General features: G+C 40.9%; 2 protein-coding genes across 3 annotated transcripts in view; both read right to left on the reverse strand.

The window, feature by feature from the left end:
• Window positions 1–170: 170 nt before the first annotated feature.
• On the reverse strand, window positions 171–10020 carry LOC111245143 (cytoplasmic dynein 2 intermediate chain 2-like). Its single transcript, XM_022793088.2, has 4 exons — window positions 9194–10020; window positions 8300–8419; window positions 6040–6172; window positions 171–5816 (listed from the first exon to the last, which is right to left on the reverse strand). The coding sequence occupies exons 1-4, from the start codon at window positions 9821–9823 to the stop codon at window positions 5290–5292; spliced, it is 1410 nt and encodes a 469-aa protein (XP_022648823.2). The 5' UTR covers window positions 9824–10020; the 3' UTR covers window positions 171–5289.
• Window positions 10021–13598: 3578 nt separating this feature from the next.
• Window positions 13599–26074, reverse strand: part of LOC111244087 (uncharacterized) — a 41944-nt gene continuing 29468 nt past the window's right edge. For both annotated transcript variants that reach the window (XM_022790703.2, XM_086979286.1), the window contains exons 5-9: window positions 23466–25991; window positions 23009–23146; window positions 22312–22516; window positions 21504–21718; window positions 13599–21318 (exon numbers count right to left, since the gene is read on the reverse strand). In XM_022790703.2, coding sequence (XP_022646438.1) covers window positions 21013–21318; window positions 21504–21718; window positions 22312–22516; window positions 23009–23146; window positions 23466–25991 — 3390 coding nt within the window. In that variant the 3' untranslated portion in view covers window positions 13599–21012. The remainder of the gene's footprint in view (window positions 21319–21503; window positions 21719–22311; window positions 22517–23008; window positions 23147–23465; window positions 25992–26074) is intronic.

The following is a 26074-nucleotide window of genomic DNA, read 5'->3' on the forward strand; positions in this document are numbered from 1 at the left end:
AACATGAAGTAGGACTAGAAAAGGGAGAAAGGAGAAGACTGGAGCAGAACAAAAGCAACGTGAAGCAGATGAAGAAAGCATGATCAATGAGACAAAGAACGATACCAGAACAAACAGAACAAAGTACTGCTAAATAAACATAAAGAAAACACAAAATGATTCCATTTTGGCAGAAAACCGTGTTTTCATTTTTGTTTTAAAATTATCGCTCAAAAGTTCTTCCGGACTTAAGCAGCATGTCAATTCGTAACCTCTGTAGTGTGACTGCGGAATCACTGAGGTCCTGTGTAATTGCGCTGCATATCAAGAAGTCGATTCAGGTTTTGTGCTAACTGTGGGCCAAATGTTTAGGGGCACAAACAGGCCAAAGGCGCGAAAGATCTAACAAAGACCAACTTCTGACGTTCATCTGGACCTCTGACCTAGTTGATTGTGTAAATTTTTTCTTTGGTAACAGCTGCTATTTAACCTCTGCTAGCTTTCTTTTTTTTTTTACCAATTTGAGCTCTATTCGGAAAGTAAAGGTCACAAGGTGATTGTGATTCTGCTAGTTTTTCTTCTATTCGAGACCTCAGACTTGTTTAGGGGTCCATATTTCGTCTCACCATTATTTTGCTCATATTCTAGCAAAGATCATATGCGACGCAGTATATTTAGCCAATTGCATGATGGTCAGTATGAACATAACCTGACCCAGCTTTACTTTGGCTCGCAGGGGATAGGGTTCGCTGCAACAGAACGGTCTGAAGGTTGCTCGAAATGTCTTTGATTAAACCCTAGTGACGATAGGCGCTGATCCGCATTTGACTTCAGATCGTGATTAGAGGAAACGAGCGGAAATTCTGTGCATGAATACCTTGATCTCGAAACTCAGTCTTTTTGAGAAAAGTTCATCGCTTAAGATAGTTATTTAGCCGATGTGAACTTTGGTAAATATAGGGTCCAGCGCCGTAATTCAAATCGAATTCTGATACAACGAGAAGAACTATTCTTTTATGACAAGGTGGTTTACTATTCAGATGGTATTGCCTTCTCAATCATGGTTCAGAAGTTCCAGATAGCAATTGGCTCTCTGGAAATCGGTTCTTCAGAGAAATAGTTACGGTCCCACGAAGAAAATCCCGTTTTTGACAGAACCTGTTTTAACGGCAGAGGCAGCACACCTTCCATTCCAGGCAATTTGAGATGGATCATTGCATCTCACTACTAAATCGACATAACTTTTTGGATTCCGGAGCATCATGAAGCTCCTCCTTAAGCAGGCGAACATTGTCAGGAATATATTAATGAATATATTTTACTTCGAATGCTTAGTATAAACAATTTTCAAGAGGCAACAGCAGTTCCTACTGGAACAAGCGGAAATCATGTACCCTCGCTCACGTTGTTTACCTAACCTCTAAAGACGTATTTTGTTCAGGTTCTCTTTTACTTGGAGAATTGAAGCTACTTTAACCCCCCTTTGGCGGCTATTTTAGAGTGGCACGGGCAGAAGTTACTTTGATCGGCTAGAGCGCCCGACATCATACTAGTGTATAGAGAGTGTTGTCTTCAAGGCCCTCAATGGGCCTAGGCCTCATTGAATTCCCCTAGTAGGCATAAGTTCGCGATGGAACTTCCCAGTTCCGAAAGCCAGAATTGTCAGATCGGAGCCCTTAAACGTACTATCGACTCAGTAAGGATACACCGTTTCCAGCTAGAAAAATACCTGAGACGCAAAGATGTCTATTGTTGGATATACTACTTAATTGAATTTCAGCCTTGGTTTTGGCCAGTTGAGAAAAAGAAAGCTGTTATATACGTACGAAGAACCTGCAAAAGGAGCACGTATGCTCATTATGATAAATTAATTACAACAACATTCTACGGCAAGAATATTACGCAATCCAAGAACGACGTTTACGTTACACGTAATCGCAACAGATAGAGTAAACAGAAAGCGCCAAGCGAACAAAATTTTCGAAGCACTTCTTCGTTACCTAAAAGATGCGCATATTGATGGAATAAGGCGAGTCTATCTGTTTGCCCCTAAGCAAAATAAAATCTCCATTAGTCTACTAATGCTATGTGCTAACGCATATTTTACTGTCTTATTGTTAGCAGTATTCTGCAGAATTTAAGCACACATTTTTGCCTCCACTACTTCAAAGAACTTCAACAGGTAGGTTAAGACAATGCTTTAGCGGTTGGCAGATCTTCGCTCTAAAATATCAATAAATTACCTAAATGGCAAGTTAAAGTTGTCATTTATTCATGTAAAAATGTTTCGATTCTTTCGAAATGTTTCGAATTTTACGTGTGGTACGGTTGTTAAGCATTGCTTTAGCCAGCCGATGAAACGAGGTACGTCTGCGTCCAATTTAGGTTACTTCACGTGTTCCAAACTTTAGTAAATAAACATATTACCCCTACACCGAATTTCTACTGGCAAGATTGCGATGCCGCGAGGGTGACAAGCGACCCCATACTGCACACGGAAATGCCCGATAGCAAATACTTCCAGTCTGTGATGAATCAGCCGCCAAATGAAGCTTAACTTGAACAAGCCAACGCTAACGTTTCCGCATTTTGAGGTAAGAAAACAACTCTCCCTGCCATAGACGTATTTTTTTTTATTTAGCTTTCATTGTAAAGCGAGCAACCATAAGTGTGCGATGCATGTGTAGTATAGTTATTGCTTCTCATAGTGAGCTTGGCTTTCCTTCTTATTACAATTATGGAATATCTCGCTCTAACGTAGAATTTTGCCTTTAATTTGATAACAGATAAATGACGAAATAATAATGTGCCCGCAGTAAATTCTGTATATACATGTATATACATAAGCTGAATTATAGCACAACGGCTGTTAGATGATTTGTTTCTCATGAAAAGTATTTTTTTTTACCTCTACGCAAACCATGAGCCGATTGCCATATGCTGAAGTCAAAGTACCTATTCATTATCCTGAAAACTGTGTTGATATACTAAAATGTTTGGTGAACTGGGTAAAGGCGAAACGAGATGTGATGCACGTGGTCGCCACGTGGTCGTTCTTCTAACGTGGAAAAGCACCCACGCGTAGCTGTTAGCCTGTCGACGACGTCAGTGGCGAGAAGGGCAATTGCAGCGTCTGGGGTTCTTCATTCTTTCTTTCTTTCTTTTTTTCCGCTATCGCTCCCGGTTTTCCCTTCCCAGAAGTTCGCTATTATTTTTCTTCTTTTTCTTTTCTACTCCTTTTTGTCCTTCTTCTTTTGTTCCTTCTTTCTTCTCTGCTGTCGTCCTTCTTAAAGCGGCGGCAGCGGCGGCGACGCCGGTCACCGTCATCCTTTTTTTTATTCCTTCGCTCCCCTATATCGCTTTCTATTATTATTACGTTCCTTACTTCAATAGCCTAGTGCTCTGCACCAAGGTTCTGTATCCTACGTTACCCTATTTCTCTGCGGCCCATTTTAGACAGCGCTTTCAAGTCCAGGCTTTGCACCTTCACGTCTTGTTGGATATAATGCCCCCCTAGTATTATTGCTATGATGCGGTTGTTAGTTTTTACACGAAAAATTAATTTAATTTTAAAGGCAGCCATAGATGCATAGCAAAAATCCTTTGTAAAGGTGAAATCATGTAGGAGGACATTGAAAAACGCAGGCAAGTTTAGGGTTTTTCTAATAAAAAGACCAGATTTATCAAACTCAGCCTAAAATACATTTTAAGCCCACCACTAGCTTCAGCTCAAAAAACTAATTGAGTCTCTTACCTCTTTAGAGGAAAATTCATTTTTTTCTTGGTTCGTCAGAAGTTGGTCCTAAAACTTGTACAAATATATATTTATGTATATAAGCGAACTCGGTGACTGAACTTGTATAACTTTTGAACTACAAGCCGCTAACCGACAAAGTTTGACTGATAAATACTCCAACCTTCTAAAAATCTTTTAGGGACAACCGGTTGATGTTAGGCCATGAAAAATTAGTTCAAAAGAAAAGAAAGTGTTTAGATATCGGGACCCGAAGGACGAGAATGCATAACTGTAATCGAAGGGACTTTTCACAATAGCAGAGCATGGAATCTAAGGGCTTTCTGGGCCGAAACCCAAATACTGAAGATGTGAAAACAGAATAAATTGACTCCAAACCAATCGGAAATACATGTAATGTATTCCATGTGCGATTTGCAGGACTTCAATGAAGTTCAGACCCGCCTGGAGCAGACGATCGCTACAGACGAGATCTGCTTCAGTCTCTAGACGGAGCGGGACCAAGTAAAAATCATGATATTGCTCCGGAAAGGAATCGAGTTCGATGGCAGTGTCGAATAGGTTCAGGCATAAATGATAGTACTTGCGGTGGTCATCAGACGCATCTGCCACCATGGGATACTTACCGAAAATGAACCAATAAATGTAGCCCGCTACCTTGAGTTTCTCAAGAGAGCCATGGGTGGTTGGCCTATCAATCAAAAGCACCCAATATATAACGCTTACTCATAACGCCAGAACACATCGCTATGCATCAATTATATTCTGTATTTAGCAAAGAATAGAATATCCAACGCTGGCTTTAACCCGCTTATTCATTCAACTTAAGTCAGTGTGATGACCGTAAGTTTTCCGTAACTACGAGAAGCCATAAATATGGAAACACGAATATTAAATACCTGGTTGTTCAGAATGCTTGTACGAGTGTGCAAAAAGCAAAGGAAAATTCCTCTAATACATATTAAAAAATCATCATTAAAAATAATATTAAGAAATCGTGCAGGCAATTTGATGTATATATAAATTATACGATTTCTGAAAAATTAAGCTGTCTATGCATCAGAGTGGTGCTAAATTCAAATGTCTATCTAGAAAAAGGTTTTCAAATGGGCCCCAATTTTAAAACGGTGGCCAATAGTTATGCCCTCAATGAAATTATACGGCCCGTCTGAATAGCTTAGGTCCTTTATTTGTTTGCTAGAGACACGGGACTTCACCCACATAAAACATAAGATATTACCATCGACACACACAACAGCTTGTAGTTCCTTCTAAATTGTGCCGCGTCCCATTTGAATATATCCTTAAGTAGTTGAATGAGTATTCCGAACTTTCTCTAATTCTCTTATTCTACTGGCAATGCGACGTCTGCATCATTTATCAGTTAATCGAATTACTGCAAGCGGTAATAACCTATTTGGTTCGGTATCCTTAGGGTCAACGTCTCACATAACTTATAAAACCGCCTTACACTTTAAAACTTTTCGAGTTTCGTTTTGGTGTAATTCCGGATTTTCTAATTTATTCGCCCTATTAGTGTCGGACAAAAATCCAATCTATTCGAAGCCGATACCGTCGCGGAATGAGTTTACGACATCGTCGATGCCAATTGACTCAGCTCTGGCCAGAAACCCGTCTGACAGCTTCAGCAGGTGCAATCCGCCGTTGTTCGTCGACGCGGCTAGTTGATCCAAGTCAACGAAAGCTAAATCAGTTACTCGATTAGCCAGATCGATTTCCGCCAGAGGGGAGTATGCTTTTCGAATGTCGTAAAGAGCTACCTTACCCGAACATGTCGCCGTTACGATATGGAGTTGGTGGGCAAATGACCACAAAGCTTTTATAAGTTGATCAGAATGTGCCAGCGAAATGACAGGCGAAGGCTGAAGTTGCGTATAAATGCGGGCTCGTTTGTCTACCGAAGAAGTCAAAAAGATATTACGCGAGTGCCTACTGAAGGAGCAATGGGTAACATGGCCTCGATGTCTTTGGAAGTTCATCATAACGCACTTTTTGGCGCCGTTCTCGAACAGGGCATGTGAAGCTGTTAACGATCCGAGCATCACATACCCTCCTTCGGTGCCTAGAATGAAGCAAGCACAGAAACACTATAATATTAGATAATAGGGTGGTAATTTTAATGCTCTTACGTAGGCTCGTTTTATAATTTGCACAAAAACTAAACTATACGTATACTTACTAGTGACTATTTAACTTGTCGGTCCCAACGACGACAAACTATAATGGTTTATGGTGCAGGTGTGATTTAGTTAGTTCACAGTTTTTCCGTTATTGAAGTTACTGACCTATAACAAATTGCGTATCCTCAAATGCAGAGAAGCTCGTCGTGGTGACCCCTATAGGAGTCTCAGACCGAGACATTAATTTGACATCCGCATCCCAGGACGTTACAATGAGTTCTTCAGAGATAATCAATGCCTGTTAAATGTACCAAGAAGTTACTCGTTGACTTGCCATCATTCTTCTTGCCATCTTTCTTGAGATAGCTCTTGACATTGGCTCGCATTATATTCGATGTATTGGGTGTAACGGTCAAAAGCCAACCTTGATAGAGATTCCTAGAAGTCGTATAAGAACCTTGCTCTGATAACGGAATATGTAGAAAAGGATAGCAAGACGCATAACCTGCACTATATGATGAAACAGCTACATGGTGCAGGCATCCCCATATCAGGTTTAGGGTTCATATGCCAATCGTGTAGAATCATACCTGTTGTTACTCTTATTATTACTCAGGTTATCGTTCCTATCAAGTAGGTGGTCGTTCATAGAACCATAGAAAAGATGGCAAAATGAGATTCTGTGCGCAGCTGAGTACCATTTTATCCATAAAAACTGGTACAGAAATTAACATGCCAGGTTACGTTTAAGATATCTTTTGGTGCAACAAACAAACAAATCGAACGTGTCTCGTAAAATCGAACAACTCTTAACAACCAAACAATTTTTGAGAAATATATAAAAGAGCCAGATTCCCTAGAAGTAGATTTCGTCCATTTGCTCAAACAAATGATACCGTTTACTAAAAATTCGTACCTACGAACTAGATTGAAACATAGGTAATGGCCGGTTCTTTTTTTTTGCATAGAAAGTATGTACTCGAATTGTGACACCGAGCTAATTTACTATGTATCCGTTACCACTTTCCCGTCTCATCTTTTCTCTATTTCTATAAATCATTTAATTTATTCCTTTTCACGAGAAATTTTCGGTTTCGGTATTGAACAACTTGTCTCTTTTTTTCAAATCTAGCCCGAGATTTGGAGAAGAATGTGGCGGATGCAGGAGAACCTCCCAATTAGGCTCGCGCAGGGCGCCTTTTACGAAGTTTGTCCTCGTCGTGCATGAGAATAACTTAGCCTCGTCTATGGAGCCATCTCTCTTGGACAAGACCGCTTACTCTAGGCCTTATATTTACTTAACCGCATCATTTTCCTCAAGCGTTTACCATTTTCTAAGACTTTTTCTGGTCGCATTAAATGCAAATCATGTCTTTTTTACAATGAAAATCCAGCTTAGGACGGGCTTTAGGCTACTGTATTATTTTCATTCTCAGTAGCACACGTTTATAAATGCTCAGACACTACTCTGGGTCGCCGGTGACGATTCTGGGTAAAAGGCTGTTACTGCAGCCTCTGCTTAAAGCCGGATAATGTATTAGTGAGATGAAAATCAAATGAAATTCGTGTTTTTTTTTTATCTTATCTTCAGCACGCAGTTTTCTTCTAGTCTATGAGGAAACCTCACAGATTGAATGCGCTTGTTGATACTCGTATGACATCAGTTCACATCTTCGTCCATTCATAACCTGTTTACTCGCCGTGTTTTTTTAAGAGTACCTTCAGACTGTCCTCGTCGAGCTCAGACCACCGACTGGGGCACGGTGTATCCTCCAGGTCCAAAGTGCCAAGTGAACACCGCTAGTCAGTTATAAGAAGTTTTCTCAGACATGAAGTTTACAGCGCACATAGAATATATATTATTTCGGTAGTTCTATCCTTTCGACAAAGGCAAGGTTGCCCTCAACAATGTCCTGTTCCTCGACCTAGAGCTTTTATCTTTGGAGCCTTAGCTCATACACACAATAACACCAATCGACTTAGAGCAGTGGGAAGGTCCTCTCGGATGGTATATACAGGTAAACAAACAGTGGAAAGGTAAAAAGAAGAGGCAGTGTTAAAAACAAACGGTCATTACCTATGTCCTAGGCAGATATTTTTGATCACAAATGGTTTACACGGTTGGCATCTATTTTTTGTTACTATCGTCTGCGCAATCCAGTATACAGTTCTGGCTTTGTGGAAATTGAAGAAAAAGCGTAGAGTATGATCACTTTAATACGTAATTTGGCATTTATTGAGGCGAAACTCACTTAGCTTTTTTGTTGTAATCTGTGTAGCTGGTACGTACAACCTAAAGTACACGTAGTATAAAACTACTTTGGACTTTATAATTGATAGTTGCAAATTCCATAAGTTCAAATTTCCCGCACTCAGTGGCTGCCCATTTTGCTGATAATAATATTCGCTAAGTAGTAGGTCTCACCTTATCGCGAATCTTCCATAGTTTGATAGCGCCGTCGACGCCCGCGGAAAGTAAGCGCTTTCCTTCGTAAATAGGCCTCCATTGAAGACTGCTTACTCGTCCAGAATGGCGACCCCCCACCTTCGATAAAACATAACCTTATTTACTAATACTAGTTAAGCACATACATTTACAACACAATTTAGTTATTACCGATATAGGTCCGCAAAAGGTAATATGTAGATCGGATCACAAAGTTTTGTATGACTAAGTATACTGCGAAAAAATTGCCGCTGAGATCGGCTTACGCAACAAGGCAGCGCCAAAGTAAAACGTTATGCGCCCTGTAGATCCATGATTCTGTAAAACGAGTAAATAGTAAAATAAAGGCCTTACGAATAAACGGAAATACCGAATGTTATTGGGACCGTACTTTTACTTCGTAATGAAATACAGAGAGTTAACGTCACTTTAAAGATGAGATCAGGATGTTGTTTTGACATCTTTATAGAGTATTATTGCAAACTATACGATTAACACCCTGTACTCTACTTCGTGGGCTGTAACTTGTTTAGAAATATTTACCCTAAGTAGCTCTAAGAATAATGGGAGCTGCAACGAATAATTTAAGTCATGTAATTAACGTACTTAGTAGCAAATAGGTTTTTAAGAGAGATAATAACAAAGAGCTAGTAGCGCTTTTATAGCCTTCTAATGCAACTTGTGTATCGGTGCAATCTATCATTGTCTACTGTTATGGCGTTCAGCAGCTCATCTAGGTTCGCGGTTACCCGCCATTGACGTTGTCTTCTACAGCATTGTTTCGGGTTCTGTCTTTTCTTGGGGGGATCACAAAATTCATCCTGAAATTTCGTACTCCATTTGGCATACGAGTTATGAAAATAGACCGCGTACTTGAAGCTGTTCTTCTCCATCCCAGCTGAGCACTTCTCCGGTGTACATTCCACAAGTTAGTATAGGTTTTCGATCGTTGTATGCAACACACGATACGCATGAATCCATGTCATATACTCTTGGCCTGGCTGAGAGATCTTTTCGTTTGAATAGAACCAATTTCGCGCGATGGTCGCACCAGTCTACATGTTGGGTCGTACCATAACCGACTGCCAGTTCCGTACTTCTTATATTAGACACAGCCACACTGAGGGCAGCGTAGTCACGAGCGGCTTCGTGATATTCTAAAACGTTCAACTGTTCCAGATGCTGCTGCCGAGTTCGTTGCTGCAGGTGGCGGAAAGCGGCACTTCGAGCGTTACGTTCGAGTTCCTGAATCATAATCGGTGTAGCGCGCTTAAGAAAGGCGTACAACGATGGCTTGTCATACTGCTTCTGTGTTGACTTTTTCGGTATCATGTCACTGCTACCTGCCTGAATCTCAGCGTGTACCTTCTTAATCACTTGGATTTTCGCTTCCTTCTGTTCGATCACGTCAGTTTGGGACCCGGCTTCTGTCTTTTGGCTATTTGTCAACGATTTCCACGTTGACGGGAAATCACACGAGCTCACACTAAATATCGAAAACATTCTACTTGCAAAAATTTGCTAGTTTTAAAATGAAGTTACCAACAACTGATAGCGCAAATGCGTAATCTTTCTCAAAGTACTACATCTTCCTATCGAAAGAAGTATCAGGCACGTGGAAATTGAAACAAGGGCTAAAACGTAGCAAGTAGTTAACTGTAACTTTAGAAACGTGTCGTCCTTTAACAGACTTTCTTCCTGCTAAGTTGTCGGATGTGGAGGCTTGTTTCCATGGCTACCCCGTGCACCCATCCCAACAGGAGAGAGACGTCGAATGAACATGCACAGCTGGGCCTCGATAATCTGGGAGCCATTAGCTACCATATGAAATTTTGCGTATCACCATTTTTTTCTGTAAAGAACGCGGACAAGCCCCTTCCCTTGTACACTAAAGGTATACCAAAATGTATACACCGTTCAACAAATCATAACTTTCTGACTGTATCTGCTTTCCCGGGTGTGATCAACCAGCAAAAATGTCAAAATTAATTTCTACGCAAAGAACATTAAAGCATGCAATTATTGCGGAATTACAGAGACAACATTGCAGGGAGTTCCAGGTAGATTCTCCAATGTAACTCACAATTGATTGGCTGAAATAACACTTGAAATAAACGGAACTACTCAGTATATTTATAAATAACGTTCTAAACCACCGAGAACATTAGCAAGCTATATTAGCTTTCATAATTAAGTTACAACTAAGTTCTGCAACAAAAATCTGAAATCATCAGCAAGTTATAGGAACACGGCATTTTAGTAAAGTAAAATTGATCCGGATTGATGAAAATAGTTTTATGAAGGTTGTTTCGACAAGCTGCACAGTTCTTCGGAAGGATGGTTTGAAGCGAAATCGAGCTTAAGTTCACTTACTGTAAGTAAGAGCATTCTTTAATGACAGTACAATAAGTAGTTCCAGGTACTTAAACTTACTTTTTAGAATGTATTCGGGAGAGGTTTTGTAAAGGTAGCGAACTTGATTTCCAATAGGATGGAGCATCTGCACATGATCATCTACACGTAAAAAGTTATTTTGAGGGGAATCTTTCAAATACACGGGTTGATCGAAGAGTTCCCATAGAATGTTCTGCTTGTTCCTCTGACCTAACGCCCATGGACGTTTTCTTATGTAGAGATACCATTCATAATGAAGCTTATGCCGGAAAACCTACACATGGGTTTGTTGTAACTCGAATGTAAATTATATGCAAGAAAAGTAAGAAGAGTAGCTGAGACCAAGAGAACATAAACAATATGCCTTGACGGACTCTTTTTAACTACATAGTGCAAAAAAAGAGAAAAAAAAAATGTACTATGACCTTATTGTGCTACAGGCCGTATGGTCAAGTGATGATACAACGAGAAAAAAATAGACAATTGTAGACAAGCAAACAGTCTATTTAAAACGCAGTTTTTCAAAGCTTTCTTGCCAACAGGTAAACGTCTCTTAAATTTTTAAATAACATTTTATTTAAACAATATTTTGTTCGATTATAATACTGCATTGAAGACAGTGGGAGCTTGTTCTATATATATATATATATATATATTCTAGGAAAAAAGATATTGCCTAGAACAAGAACGCAAGAACGTAGTACTGGTTCATTATCAACTCAAGCATTTTCGAACGAGTCGATACTCGATCCCATTGCGTGATGTTATAAAAAGTGTGACAAGTAAACACAACTCATCGTAAAAAAATTCTGTAAAAATGGACCGTTGACGCTACCCAACGCAAATTTGCCAGTAACAGACGCTCGTGCAGAGCGAAGGACCAATTTCTTAATTTCTCACACGAACTATAGGTACTACTATATATTATTCTAATGCAAGGCAAAAAGTGCTAAAACGACCACTACCGATGAGTCCTATCGTGATACTATCGAGCCTGAAACTCAAATACTTACTTAAACTAAGATAAACGTGAATAGAAAAAGTACACGTTTATTATAAGGTTATTTTTTTTTAGAAAGGTTTTTTTTAAATCTCAGTTCGCCTTCTTGTTGATGACTTATTTATTGCTTTTCTATTATTTCTTTACTTCCATGCACCATTCAAAAGCGCGCTCTCTCTTTTCTACAAACCTGTTGAAATTTCAATGTGTTCAAGTCTCTCTCGAGTTCAGGCAGCAACAATGGATTTTTGTAGTTAAAAAAAATACATCTTAAAATCTTCTACATTCAAGTTTTTTTTTTTTTTTTTTTTTCTGTTTATCACGTTTGAGCTAGAAACGATACCGGGAAATTTGTGCCGATTGCATTTTTTTTGTTGGAAGGACCCTCGCAGCGTCATCCTGTTCCAGGACCATGCCAGATCATATGTGGCAGTGAGGACTGCTTTGCAATAGCATTGGTAAAAGGCCCTTCTCCGCCCGCCATATTCTCCATATTTTGCATCAACCGATTATTATCTTCTTTAATCGCTGGCGAATAAGTAATTTATATCAACACATTATAGGACAGAAGGGAGTCTCAAAAACCCGCTAGCCGACTACCTAAGCACTGGACTTGAATAATTCTAGCGAGATGAAATACCGAAACTCATTCAGAGACGATAGTCGTGGAGGGCAAGGGCGAGTAAATTAATTTATGTCTAAAGTAGCGTTTCTGTTAGGTGAAGAAACTACTATTCTTTTCAAACGACTGAGAAATTACTGACGCGTAGCCTAGATTTGCGACCCTTTTTACTTTTTTCGACCCCGTAACGGCGGCAAGGACTAAAAAGGGCGTTAAGACATAATCCTTTGACTCGACTAGAAATGAGTGGACACGGTTGTGGACTGGCATTTTTCTTAGGATTGAAGTTCACTTATGAGCACTAGTAGAGCAGGCCATTGACCAAAGGCGCCTGATCATGGTCCTGACATTAGTTTAATCAAGGTACGAGGTACCCCTGAAGCTTCCCTCACACTACATATGAAAAAAGCTTACCATGTTTTCCCTGCAACTGACGTTTTGAATGAAGACAAACATTTATATTTTTCAGACGACGATAAACTGTCACGCACAGGTAATAAACTTAATAAACTAATTTTTTTCTGTGTTTCTAAGGGGAGAGAGAACCATTTCCGCTGCGTTGCGGAGTGAAGAGACAGGAAGCTTCGTCAGGCAAATTCGTCAACCTGAGCCCTTCAGGAATCTGATCGTTTTCAAAGATCACCCGAGTACTGCTCATATTCTAGAGGAACTCCGTCCTTGCTCAGAAAATTCTATCCGTAAATAAGGCGGATACTGCAAGGTCGACGTTCCGTAAAACAGGCCTTGGTCTGAAATGTTGTTGCATTGTTGGGAACCATTTTTAAACTGATTTGAGTTTTCTTATCCCAGCTATCGGTGTTAATTACCAATCGCTAACACAGCCCACAAGTGACAATCGAGTAATCCAGCTCCAGCTTTTTGTTGTTGAATCGGTCAGTGAGGATCCAAAGCGCCCCCTACTTCGCTTGCCGCCCACTTATCCTCGAGTTGTACCTAAATACATCTTTGTTTGCACCCTCTTGTCTTGAATTGATCGTCAAGTGCATCATCAAAGCGATTAGTGTTGAGCTCCGAGTGATTTTCTCATGCCTTGTATTTGTTCTTAAGTGATCGATTTAACGTTTGTGATAACTTTAACTTCCCCAAAGATCCATCTTGGCCTGAATCGCTAGTTATCATCTGCCACCATAAAGAAAGAGCAGAAAAGAAAAAAAGTGATAAATGGAAAGAAAGTATCCTCCGGTTTAAAATCTTACTAGACTACATAATTAACTTGAGCAAAAATAAAAAAGCAATTTACATTAACTTTGAAATAACTACCAGCAATTTTATTTTAATATAATGTATCATTATCTATTATAATAATAGTTATTATCATTATTATTATTGGTATTATTATAGAAAAATTATTTAAGTTGTTATCGTTCAGGCCTGCTGCGAATAGAAGCGGTATAGAAGGCCCACCTCCAAAATATTAATCTGCTAGAAGCCTAATTTGGATATATTGTTGACCTCTCAGTAGGTTTTAATAACATCATGTTTAATTAACGCTAAGAGCTCGTGTGAACGGGAGAATGCATTACTCATAAAGCATAGTCCTGTAATTTGTCTTCATAATGTTTACTTTTTATGTGTATTTTCGCCTATTTGTAATGGTGACATCAAAACGAAATGAGTTCAATAGTGATAGCAATGTAATTCGATTAGATAATAACCGCTAGCGCAGTCGTTTTAGATTAAATTGGATTGGATAGATATATTGGTGTCTTTCTTTTTCTCGTTCTAGCTCGTCCTTCATCCTCTCGAATTTATTTTTTTCTCGATCCTTTCGGAGTTTGTTTTTCTTTCTTTTCAATCGTCTAGTCGTCTAATAAGGGCTCAAATCTAAATGTTTCGTGTCCTATGTCCGGCACCGCTGTTAGGCATAGTTCCATCATACAGACGGCTGGCTGGCTGGCTGGCTCCCAGCACGAAACAAGCCGTGTGTCTACGCCAGCACTCGAACCTAGACCACCGTCATCATCATCACCACCGCCGCCCTAAGATTAGCAGGTAAATTCGTTACCCACTAAGCTATCCTAGGGACTAGAACTCGGCTCTATAATACTCAGCCAGCGGCGATTGTCTTCGCCGCCGCCGCCGCCGCCGCTGCTGACGTCTCACTTTCTCGCCTGTTCTTTATCTTCATCGTTTCCCTCGTGTCCATCTTGCTCCCTTCCCGGTGCAGCTTTCGTTCATTTACCCGTCTGTCGCTGTTTGTATTGTCTTTTCATAGGTTTTTGTCGTCGACACACACACATAACAGCTGCATTAATTAGTTTTGTCATTTCCGCTTCGCTGTTTTAGTTTTTTTGCGTTCTTTGCTGCTCGTCTGTTGTTAGACGGGGCCCGCGTGTCCTAATATTGCTACACCATCAGCGCCCCACTCACACAGTGGCATAGCCCACCAAGATGCTACATACACCCCTTCGAAATTCTCTAAACACGGCACTGCGAGTGCCTCGTAGTTTATATAATGTAATGCTTTTCTTCGCCATTTTTAATCATCCTCTCTGATATCATTATAGTTATATGCTGATTTCTGACTGATGATCGCCTCGGTTTAATTTGACGTTTTATACTGCGCGTGATAATAGAAATTATTATTGTCATAATAAATTACTCGTTGACATAAATTCGTTCATTAGTAAATAAATTATCTATGCCATTATTACTTCAATGTTACTTTTATTATTACTAGAACTATTATTATTACTAGTATTACCAACTTCCAGTGTCTTCAAAGTAAATATCAAATGTTTTGTATTCTAAGTATTTTTTTTTATTATTATTATTATTTGTAACACTTCTGAGTGTAAATAAACTCGATATATGAAGCTTTATTGAATCATTGCAACACTTTCTCTTGCGTTTTCTGTTGCCAACAGAAGTTGCTGACGGCAACATTTGCTGGTTTGATGGGACTCCAAACGCAACAAAACGACTCATAAATATCCTCTTTCATCAATATTGTTTATAAGTTGTTATATATATATTACGGAGTATATAGATATATACATATATTTTTTATAATAGCTAGTACGGAGCATCATCGTATTATTCCCCCCCCCCCCCCCATAAGTAAATAAGACAAACAATAGTAACTTCTTGTCAGTCAATTATCTAGTAGCATTATATAAGCGACAATGATTTTTGTCGCCGTTACATTTTTTTTTTCTAGAGTTGGCAAGAGCTGTTGTTGGGCGTTGCCGCAGGTTGCAAAAACCCCTCGTTTGACTATGGATGAAACTTATTGTCTTATTTACGATTTTTTTTTCTTGTCCTCGTTGAAAACTGGTCCTCCCTTCCGCAGAGCCATTGCAGTCACTCTAATTGTTTGACGACAAACGCGGCAATGGCACCATAGCATTTTTACTTATTGAATATGCTTCACTGAACGGACGGCGCTAGGCGATGGTGGACACACTTTCTGGTAACGACACAATCATTTAAGGCTACGAGCAACTCACATAGCTTCATGTGGGCAAATTTTGACACATCTATAACCGTTTTATACAGTACGGACCCATCAGACACGGAGTTTGCACCCCACCTGTATATATATATTTACGGAGCTTATCCGCATGTAAGGGTTTGCAACTAATAGTAGCATGGCTATATTTTGAACGGAACTCATGTCCGACTATTCGGCTGGTGCCGACGTTCAGATCCTGCTCTATTAGTAGGCCTTCACCATTGCTATTAGCGGGTTCCTCTGACGGGCTATTTTCACTAAGACTGTAGATAAGGTGTATCTCATTCTGTTTGTGATATCAGCTAGAACTGCTTATTGAATATCCCCTCCAGCTGAAAGGAATGTATTTTTTTATTCTGCATACATTTGCAAATTCGCGATTGTAGACTACCCACTTGTTCTATGAATTTCGCGATTTTCTACTAAAATTCAATAGGGAAAAGTCTGATATTTTCGGGAAGGGTTTCCGTGCTCCAGTTGATCAATGAGCATGGCCATGTGTGACAATGCTAGTCAACTGAATCCAGAGTTATCGGTTCATGTCGATAACGACTATCTGCTAGCGACCACCTTGCAGCTATCAGTTGTTCTAGTATCTTCGTTATCATCGGTTTTTTTTCTGCTCTCTGAAGCTTAGGTTCTTATAAGCAGCGGTTTGGTTGATGGTCTTGCGGATCGTCTGTACCCCCACTGGCACTAGCTACAGCCATTCCTATTTCTCGCTTGATGTACACAGGGTACACACAAACAGTCAGAAGCTTGTTGGGATCATTAATCTTGTTTGCGTGTCGCTTCTCTAGTGACATAGTTTCACTGCTAGTGATACATGTACATGTATCCATAAGAGATATGATAAATGTTCCTTTCTGTATAGATATATCTATCCAGTTTTAACGCCATCCGATACGATATGATACTCCGCTCTTTAGATGGGTGACGCTTAATGGCGCGGTTTTTTTCCGTTTGTTTTTTTCCTTTTGTCATTCGGTTTTTGTTGCTGTTCATATGCTTTTGCTGTCCAACTTCCGTTGCTTGATTCAATTAGCTTAATGTCGCTTAACGCCCAACGCAACCGGTAACTGTTTCCGATACAAAAAACCAAGTCGTTTTAACTTATCTATTGTAGCTTCGCTAACAATGTTCCGCTGAAACAGCTCGAGAGTAACTTAGCCAAGCTATACTTATTAGCCATGCTGAAATTTGTCGGGAAAGTACTGTGTTCTATAAGGAAAATATACTTTACAACTAACAAGAAGGACCGAAACCTTTGAACATCTCTCTAAATTTATCAAATTTAATGGTACCTATTCGAAACAACGCCTAGTTAACAAGTTGTCAACTGAATCGGCGGAGGAGAGGGCTCATCTCAGCATAAGGCTTTGTCTCTGTGTTACTGAGAGTAGAATATGCCAGTTGCATTCGCTGACATACGATTGACCGAGGCTGGACGATTCCACCCCGCTATACCTTGGTACGATGCCCCATTGTTTTGCACAACGTTCTCTCTTCTGTTACTTCTGCTGGTGCCGTCGTTGTATCCGTGCGATGCTGTACTCCCTCACTGTTACCGGTATTTCTATTTTCATAACAGTAATAACGATTATTATTAACATCTTAATAGTAATCATTTGTAAGGAAAATAGGAGACTGGCGGGCGGGCGGGCGGGCTTTCTGTTAGCTAGCGGCCCCGGAGGTGGCGGTCCGCCTTTTAATATCTAAATAAATATAGGTGGCCTCAGCTTGACCCTAGACTACGGTGATGCATGGTGAGAAGACGACAGACATCGGCCGGGGAAGGAACAGGCCAACCGTACCTCTTGCCATGTATGCTGGCATTTAGGAAACTTCCAATCTAAATTAACACGAATTTGTTTTATAGTATAACTATCATAGCTGTGCTATTAAATGACGACCTCAAGCATATCAGGTTCAAGAGAGATTCTGCCTTGGCTTTTCCATCGCTGACCCCGGCCTCGAACATCCTGTTTGCTACAATTGTTTCGTCCACCACCTCTGCCGATATCATGCTACATAGTCGATATTTTGATTAGATTATCATTGTTATGTTCTCTTATCACCATCGTCAACATTGAGTATAGTCATCGTTTTGTCTGTGACAGATAAGCAGTAATAGTTAGCGATGTTATGCGGTGCTTTCTAAACGAAACGAATGCACCTCGATACTTTTTTGTTTTTTGCCCATCGAGCACGCCGGAACGTTTGCCACTCTGTCGAAGTTCGTCAGTAGACTATTCCGGTCTGCTGCCCCCTCTCCTTAAATAACAACAAAAGTACGGGTGTATGGATGTGTATATATTTATAATGTTGAGGCCCATCTCTCGTTACGTTCCTACTAGCGAGGTTACCACTGAATCAGCTCATCGCTTACACAGTTCGTAATATCGCAGAGCGTCTCTGCACGCATGCATATACCTTCCACTCTATAATCGAGATAGACACACTGGTCGTAGTACAATGAACACTCTTCATAGGGTTCGACAAGGATCTCTGTTAACATCACTATTTTCACTCTTTGCAATACTTAATAATCACATTTAATAAGACGTTAGATAAATAAAAGCCTAATCTTCGTGCATCATCATTATAATAATAATTCATTATATAATAAATAGCCGTTAGTAAATTTCATTCTCATCAGAATGTCCAGTATAGTCATGACAAACGTAAATGACGGACTTCTTCACGCGACAGTTACCACTTCACACGGCATGAAACACTTCAGCACCGCGCTGCAATAATAGATAATTAATTTTTTTTCTTTCATAATAATAATAATAAGCATCCTTCTTTATCACCATCGGTGGCATGTTTCTATTTGTTATGGTGAAATATTGAAGTTTGGTTGTACATTTTCTACTTCTGAGTTCACCTAAGTTGCGCTCGTTTTTTTGGATCATCTGCCATACTGCAAGTTATATTATTTCTTGAAGTGACAATAACCAAATCTTCATCTCTGGTCTATTATACATACGGCAATACAGTGCAGACGGATCAGATTATTTCTTTTTGAAGTACGCATCTTCACTACTTCTAATAGCTTGTATGTTATTTGTTAAAGGATGTTTTCCTCTCGATTGCTGATAATTCAGACAGCTGTTTTTCTCTCTATTATTAGGTTCTCATTATAACGTTTTCCAAATACTACGGTTCATCTAAAATTCTTGCTTGACGTTACTATCGCCCCAGCAACCCGCTTTCGATAGAATGCATATATATATATATATATATATATATATATATATATAGTTTAAGTAAACACGCCAGATGCTCAGAATAAGCGTGTCAGTCAGTCAGTCAGTCAAGCTAATTACCGATCATGGATCGTCCTTTTGCGTATATGTGCTCTGATTATAACAAACAGAACAAATAAAACCGACCCTCGGTCGGATTGATAGTACCTTCACGGCTCTGAAACTCTGCGTTTTGACCTAGTCGGTATCCCACACGAGTAAAATCGCTTGATCATTAAGTACTACGTAGCAACTACTAATGAATAGCAAAGATTATTATGGCGTTTAAAACGCGACGTAAGAGGTAAGACAATAACGCCGGCGACCTATTTTTAAAACGATCAGCTCTTTAGTAAAGCAAAACGCATACGACAGTTTGAGATCGTTCACAGTAATAAATCATGATTCTGGACGACGAAGGTAACGTCTCACTGCAATCTGTTTTTTCTTTGCTCATAACTCGTACTTAGCCTACGAGGTTATCTACTGATGTAACGTCAAGCGAAGCAGCAGCATTGGTAATATGTAGAAGGACGATTGCTGATCAGTAACTTCTGCTGCTACTTCTGTTGATACGACCAATGTGAGCGACGCAAACCAGCGTTGATACTTCATCGTCTCGACAATTGACAGGGACAAGGTTCGATATGAGCGTCGTAGAAAAGTGGATGTAGTCAGTAATATATATATCTCTGGCGAGACACCCAATCGTATGGGTGTCGTTGACTAACGATGCATGTATGTGGTTGGTCGCTGAAGGTTTAGGTCTTCGTGCGCATGCAGTACAAATGATTACAGATGGATAGGATAAATAAAGCTAATAATAATAACTCTTGACTGGTTGGGCCTGTGCTGCCCTCTTCACCCTCGCGCGCGCGGGTCTCACGGTTAGAAATAGGCTAGGGAGTTGTGACTTTCCTTATTCATTTGTTACCCATCCGTTCGTTCTTTAGTTAGGTTATCTAGACGTATCTATTCATAGAAATAATAATAATAATAATACAATGCTAAGGGCGTGGATGTAAAGTATCTGCTTTCAATTGCGACTGTTCGCTATTGTACATGTCTAAAACTATTTTTTTTGCCATTCATATTTAATGTCATAAGTACATTTGCTAGTTACGTGACCTCTATTTTGTAATAATAGCGCGTATGTGGGCCTTGCCGTTCCCTTGCTCCCTATCAATCAGCCTCATCATAATCCCGAATAACGGTGACCATAGTAGCACTTGCTATGACTAGGGTGAGCGTTCATTTGATATTTGCGAACGGGCTACAGAAACCTAACGACAAACAAATTCGAAGCAATTCTGGTCACCCGATCGGAATGAAGACTACTATGCGAGTCGCTTGTCATCTTTGAATATCAGTCAGTCAGTTAGTGCTCACTGAGACAAAGCCCCTGGTCGGCACCAGGCCGCTACGAGGGGAGTTCGGCATGACGTCTAAAGTTGCAACTAAACTACACGGGGCTCGGGAGAACAGGTCGGAAGCGGCATGATAGAAGCTTCAGTATCTTCAAAAGTTCTTCTACCGAAAAAGAGTGGAACAGAGAGGAGATGTCCAAGCGGACGGAACGTGTAAGTTGATACCAGCTTTAATCTGCTAAACAGATCAGTTTTCCGCTGCATATTTCCTGCGGTCACTGAAACAGCTGTATCAATGTAGATGACGACGACTAGGACCGGGATCGATAACGGGAACCGAAAACGCCGGTCGACGCCACTGGTACTCGTTCGCGGTAGCCGAGTTGGCCACCGCCGTCGTCGCTCCTGCTGCTGGTTTGTTGTTCTTAGCATCCTTTCTCACCTTTCCTGCCCGTTATTATTATTATTATTATTATAACTCGTTTTTTTTTTTTAATTTCCGTTGTTCGTGTATGTATCTATACTTTTGCTGCTGCTGCTGCTGCTTGTGCTGCTGTGCTGTGTCATCACTGGATGTCATCGCTTAGCTAAAGTAGTTAGTCCAGGGGGGACGGACGACCTGCTTGCAGGGGGACTTGGTTCGTTTCACGGCCGTGGTTGTTGTTGATGATGTTGTTGTTGTGGCGGTGACAACGCCTTTACCGGCGAGATCAGAGTTGCACGAAGTTGACTTCGGGATGCTACCGCCGTTTACATCTGGGTTCTCTTTGTTCGCCGCTGCCTTGTTACTCTTAGTTACCTTGGACTTCTTGACAGCATCCAAGTCTGCACTGGGTGACTTTTTCATTTTTGTCTTTGTCGGAACTGAGGACACGACTTCCGATGTGGTCTGAAAGGTATCGAATATAAAGGCAATCGTGATAGATGCAATTGTAAGGCATCTGCGAGCTGAATGTAAAAATACTTTGGAACTTATTACATAAACCATTTCATTACTTGGGTTGTTGTTGTTGTTGTTATTATTACTAGTATTTTTTTATATTAGGTTGTATCGAAACCATCTGGAATGCCCACCTGCTGCATAAATCGTCTGTAGGCAGATGGTGCGGCGCTTTTTGCTCGTTTGGAAGGGATGGCTTTTTTTTTGCTAGCGCCTATTTCTGGGGCCTCTTTAGAACGCTTTTTTTTAGTAGGAGACTGAGGCCGATTCGTGGGAGTGTTCAGCTCGCTCTTGCTTTCTCCAGTCGTCCGGGAAGAATCCAATTTAAGGACGAGCTCCCGTCGGATGGCTGCAAGACGTTTTATATAATAGTCCACCAAATCTTATTCTCAACATTCTCTACTTATTGAACGCAGAATATATACTAACCCTTTGACCTGCAATATATATTTAGTATATAGCCTAAGTTGACCTCTTTATATTCAGGCACCGTCAGGCATTCCATCAGACAGACGGCTGGCTCTACAAAGCAGAGCATGCCTATGCTCGGATTCAAATCCAGACACCACGTGTCCTTAAGATTAGCAGCCAAATATGTTATTCACAGGACAAGCTTAAGTTGACCCGCTAGGTTTCAACTGTAATACTGCGCTCTCAATGCAGCACTAGGCCTTTGGTTAACCTAGAGTTATCATAACTGACAAAAAATATGGTTACTCTAAGCCTATGATCTCTGCGCGGCCATATTCTACAGCGGACTATAAAAAAGCCACACACATTCGTGCATATATCCGATAGTTTCTATTTTGGGGTCCTTTTGGTTCTATATACGACCCGCTCGTGATTATGCTTAGTATGTGAGAGTAACGTTTGTAAGATTTGTCATCGCTGTACCAAAGTTAACCCAAAAATTAAAACAATACAAAAAAGTGTAAAACTTACAGGTAGTTTTTGTTTCTTTGAGGTGCGTATCAACTCTAGGCTTGACACTGCTAAAAGGCGAGGCTGATTTCTTAACAGTGGCGGATTTTTCTGAAGTACTCATGTCCTTAGTGGCCTTTTCAACTTCACTGTCCTTTTTCTCGGTCGAGGCAGAAGCCGCCCGTTTTTTAATCGTCTTTTTAGGGGAGGTCGGTTTAGTCGAAGTCTGGAATTGTGCATACAGAACTCAGATCATTAGTGTTTCTATCGTCGTTCGGGGTTAAGTGACGGATGCGAAAATTCTGTTTTCTTATGAAAAAAAATTTACGAGAAAATTCTATGGATTTGCATTGCTGGAGTTTCATCATTGAAATTGCTACATTTTCTGGTTTCCCACTGAAATATATTGCAGTTAATCATAAACCAACTTTGTGTATGAAAGAGTTTTTCGTTGGAAATGATCTAGAGAACTCGCGGCAAGGCGTCATTAGAAATGCAAGTCAGATGTAGAATCTAAGTCAAAAAAGTAGTGTCTAAATATACTACGCCAAAATCAAAGCAGATTTTCTTATTTTAGTTCAGGTTTGTCCTGCATTTGATATGCGGTCACCTTAAGCGTAAACAAATGCCCTTGTTGAATAGCTTTCCGTAATTAGCTGCGTATTACTTCCAAGCTCCTTGAAGCCCAAATTTAACCCAATTTCGCATTCATACGAACCTTTATGATTCTGGTATCGTCGATAGGCTTCTTGACTGGACTCTTCTTCGGTGACGCGGGCCTCTTGTTATCCACCGACTTCTTGGCTGCCACTGTTGAGACCACCTTAGTATCCTCTGTCTTTGCAACTTTTTTCACCTGTGCCCACCGTCGAAACGAAACAGCGTTAGATGGCCTCATACAAAGCTAACACTACCTCATTAACGTAGTAGCTGGATTGTGCTAAAACGGACATAGTTTAGAACAGTATTAATCAGCCTGCTTTACTCAAACGCGATATATTGTGATGTTAGTATAATTATATGCCTTTTCGAAAATAGCACAAACGGCTCATTTTAGAGGTATACAACGACAGAAAATCGCAAGGTAAATGAGCTGTGAAGGTTGTGTGCTTAAAAAGTTAAGTCAAATTATATTTTCGCCTCTTCTGCTCCCGAACTATTCGAACTCGCGTTACCTTCTTTTCTGGCGAACGGGGCCTCCTCTTGGGTTTGGGGCTCTTCGCCATCGTTTTAATAACGGCGTCGTCTTTTTTATCACTTTTTTCTTCTGACTTGTCATGTTCTGCGTCTTTTTTCTCTGATTCATCTTCTCGTTCAGCTGCGACTTCCATTGTATTATCTGCACTAATTAGCTCTTCAATCAACTCCTCCTTTCTATCTTCCTCCACAGCAGCCTGGGCAATTTCATCTTTGCTGGCGTCTACGGGCTCTTCGATCTCTTCGTCTTCTGTTGTTTTCTCAAGGGGAGCATTTTCACAAGTTTCATCAGTCGTAGCCCCTTCAATTTGGTCTTCTGCCGTCACGTTCTCGTAGACTTGTTCCGCAACTGCATCGTTCTTCGAGATCTCTTCAGCGGCCTCTCTGTCGGCTTTTTCAATTGTGGGATTTTCGTCAGCTTCAATTTCTTCTTTCAATTTTATTTCCTCAATGGCAATTTCTTCAGAAATTTCCTTACCAGCTGTTTTTTCAGAGGCTTCCTCTGTCACTTTCACCGCATCATTCGCACTAACAAGCTCTTCGATTGACTGCTCCTTTTCGTCCTCTACTGCGGGAGCCTGAAAAGCCGCACCTTTGGCGGCATCTACAAACTCTTCGATCGGTTCATCCTCTGCCGTTTTCTCAAGAGCAACGTCTTCACAAACTTCATCAACCGTAGCGTCTTCAACGTGGTCCTCTGTTGTAATTCTTTTAGGAGTTTTTTCCGCAGTTGTGTCGTCCTTCAAGATCCCTTCACCAGCCTCTCTGTCGGTTTTATCAACTACAAGCTTTTGCTCGACTTCAATTTCCTCTTTAGCTGCCTTCTCCTCAGTGGCAGTCTCCTCAGAAGCTGACTTTCCGGCGGCGGCTACCTCTTCTATTTTTCCAGCTTTATCTTCACCACTTAGATTCTTAGTTAGTTCCTCCTTCTCGTCTTCCACTATAGAAGCATCTGAAGGCTTCTGTATCTGTTCATCTTCCGCCTCTTTTTTGAGAGAAGCTTTTTTATAGACCTTGTCGGTTGTAGATTCTTCAACATGGTGTTCTGGAGTAACATTTTTGGAAGTCTCTTTAGCAGCTGTATCGTCCTTCAAAGTCTCTTCGGCGGCCTCTCTGTCGGCTTTTTCGATTGTGGATTCTTCCTCAATTTCTTCTTTGTCTACTTTTGCCCCGTTGATAATCTCCTCAGAAGCCTCTTCAGAAGCTGCTTTTCTAGCGGCTACCTCTGCCACCTCCACCGCATCATTTGCACGAACTGTCTTTTCAACTAACTCCTCTTTCTCGCCTTCTCCTGCAGCACTCCCGGCAGTCTCATCTTTAACATCTGGAGACTCGTTTGTCTGTGCATCTTCTCCCGCTTTCTCAAGGGGGGCTTTTCCATGGGCTTCGTTAGTCGTGGCCTCCTGAACTTGGTCTCCCGCCATAACATTCTGATAAGCTTCTTCCGCGGTTGCATCGTCTTTTGAAGTCTCTTTAGTTGCCTTTTCTACTTCTGCAGCGGCGACAGACTTTTCAGCGAGAGTCTCTTCAGTCTCAGCTTCCTCAGTGGCGATCTGCTGAATAGCAGCAGCCTTATCCCCGGTGGTAATCTTTTCATCTTTCTCTGGCAAATTTTCGTCAACAGACACTTTCATAGCTTCATGTGTCCCACTATCAACAGCTTCTGCAGTACCAATGCTTTGAACGTCTTGGCACGCAGTTTCACTCGAATCAGTAATTTTATTCTCCTGAGTGGTTTCTTCGGCCGGAGATTTTTCAGCAAGATGACTCGTTGCGGCTTCTTTGGAATCAGCGTCGTCAGTTTCCGGAGTTTGGCTGGATTCTACTATAGAGCTCTTGTTAGGCTGCTCTTCGCTCGTGTGTGCTTGTTCTCGTCCTTGCTTTACAGTTATATCGTCTTCGGCCGGCATTGCGGCGGTAGTTTCTTCCACGGACAATTTTTCATTAGTGTCTACAGCCGACGTTTCTGAAGTTGCACTTCCCTTGGAATCTTCTACAGCCTTGTCATCTGGTAAACCTCTTGTCTCCTCAGGCGCATTCAATCTTAAGCGATCAACATCATCAGCATTATCTGTCGTTTCACCTTTGGCATAAAGTGGTGACCCATCACTGATGACAGGCTTTTGATCTTTAGCAGTAGAGGATTGCGACTCTACTGCATGATGCTCTTCCAGTTTGGCACCGGTTTTTGACTCCTCATCGACACTGAATTTTTCACCGTCGGCGGTAGCTTCGGCTGCCGCTATCTCTTGTGTGTGAGCTTGCTGTAATTGAGCCTCGTCCGTCTTTTCGGTTTCCCCTTTTTGAGTAGATTTTTGACCTCCCTCAGAAAGCTTAGATTCAGTCGTCTTCTTTTCATCGTTGTTTTCTTCCTGTTTCTTTTTATCGTGATGCGTTTCCTGAACAACTGGCTCCCTGCAACCGGATTCAAGTTCCGCTTCCGGCTCGGGTGCCGTGGACTCTGTCTGGGATTCCTCCTCTTTGTCGGCTATGGCATCAGTTCTCTGTAAGTGCCAAGGAGGAAATTTAGTGCGTGCCCCACCCCCAGGCAGCCACCCATGTGCTTACAGTGCAGGAAAAAAACACG

Source organism: Varroa destructor, unplaced genomic scaffold, assembly GCF_002443255.2.
Source record: "Varroa destructor unplaced genomic scaffold, Vdes_3.0 BEIS01000002.1, whole genome shotgun sequence".
Lineage (NCBI taxonomy): Eukaryota > Metazoa > Arthropoda > Arachnida > Mesostigmata > Varroidae > Varroa > Varroa destructor.

Bases quoted from the DNA above. Each gene is read 5' to 3' on its own strand.
- LOC111245143 (XM_022793088.2), bottom strand. From the start codon at position 9,823: ATGTTTTCGATATTTAGTGTGAGCTCGTGTGATTTCCCGTCAACGTGG. The intron at 6,173-8,299 runs GTGAGACCTACT...TACATTTAACAG, and splicing joins TATGGAAGATTCGCGATAAG to GCATTGATTATCTCTGAAGA. The intron at 5,817-6,039 runs GTCAGTAACTTC...GCTTCATTCTAG, and splicing joins GGATACGCAATTTGTTATAG to GCACCGAAGGAGGGTATGTG.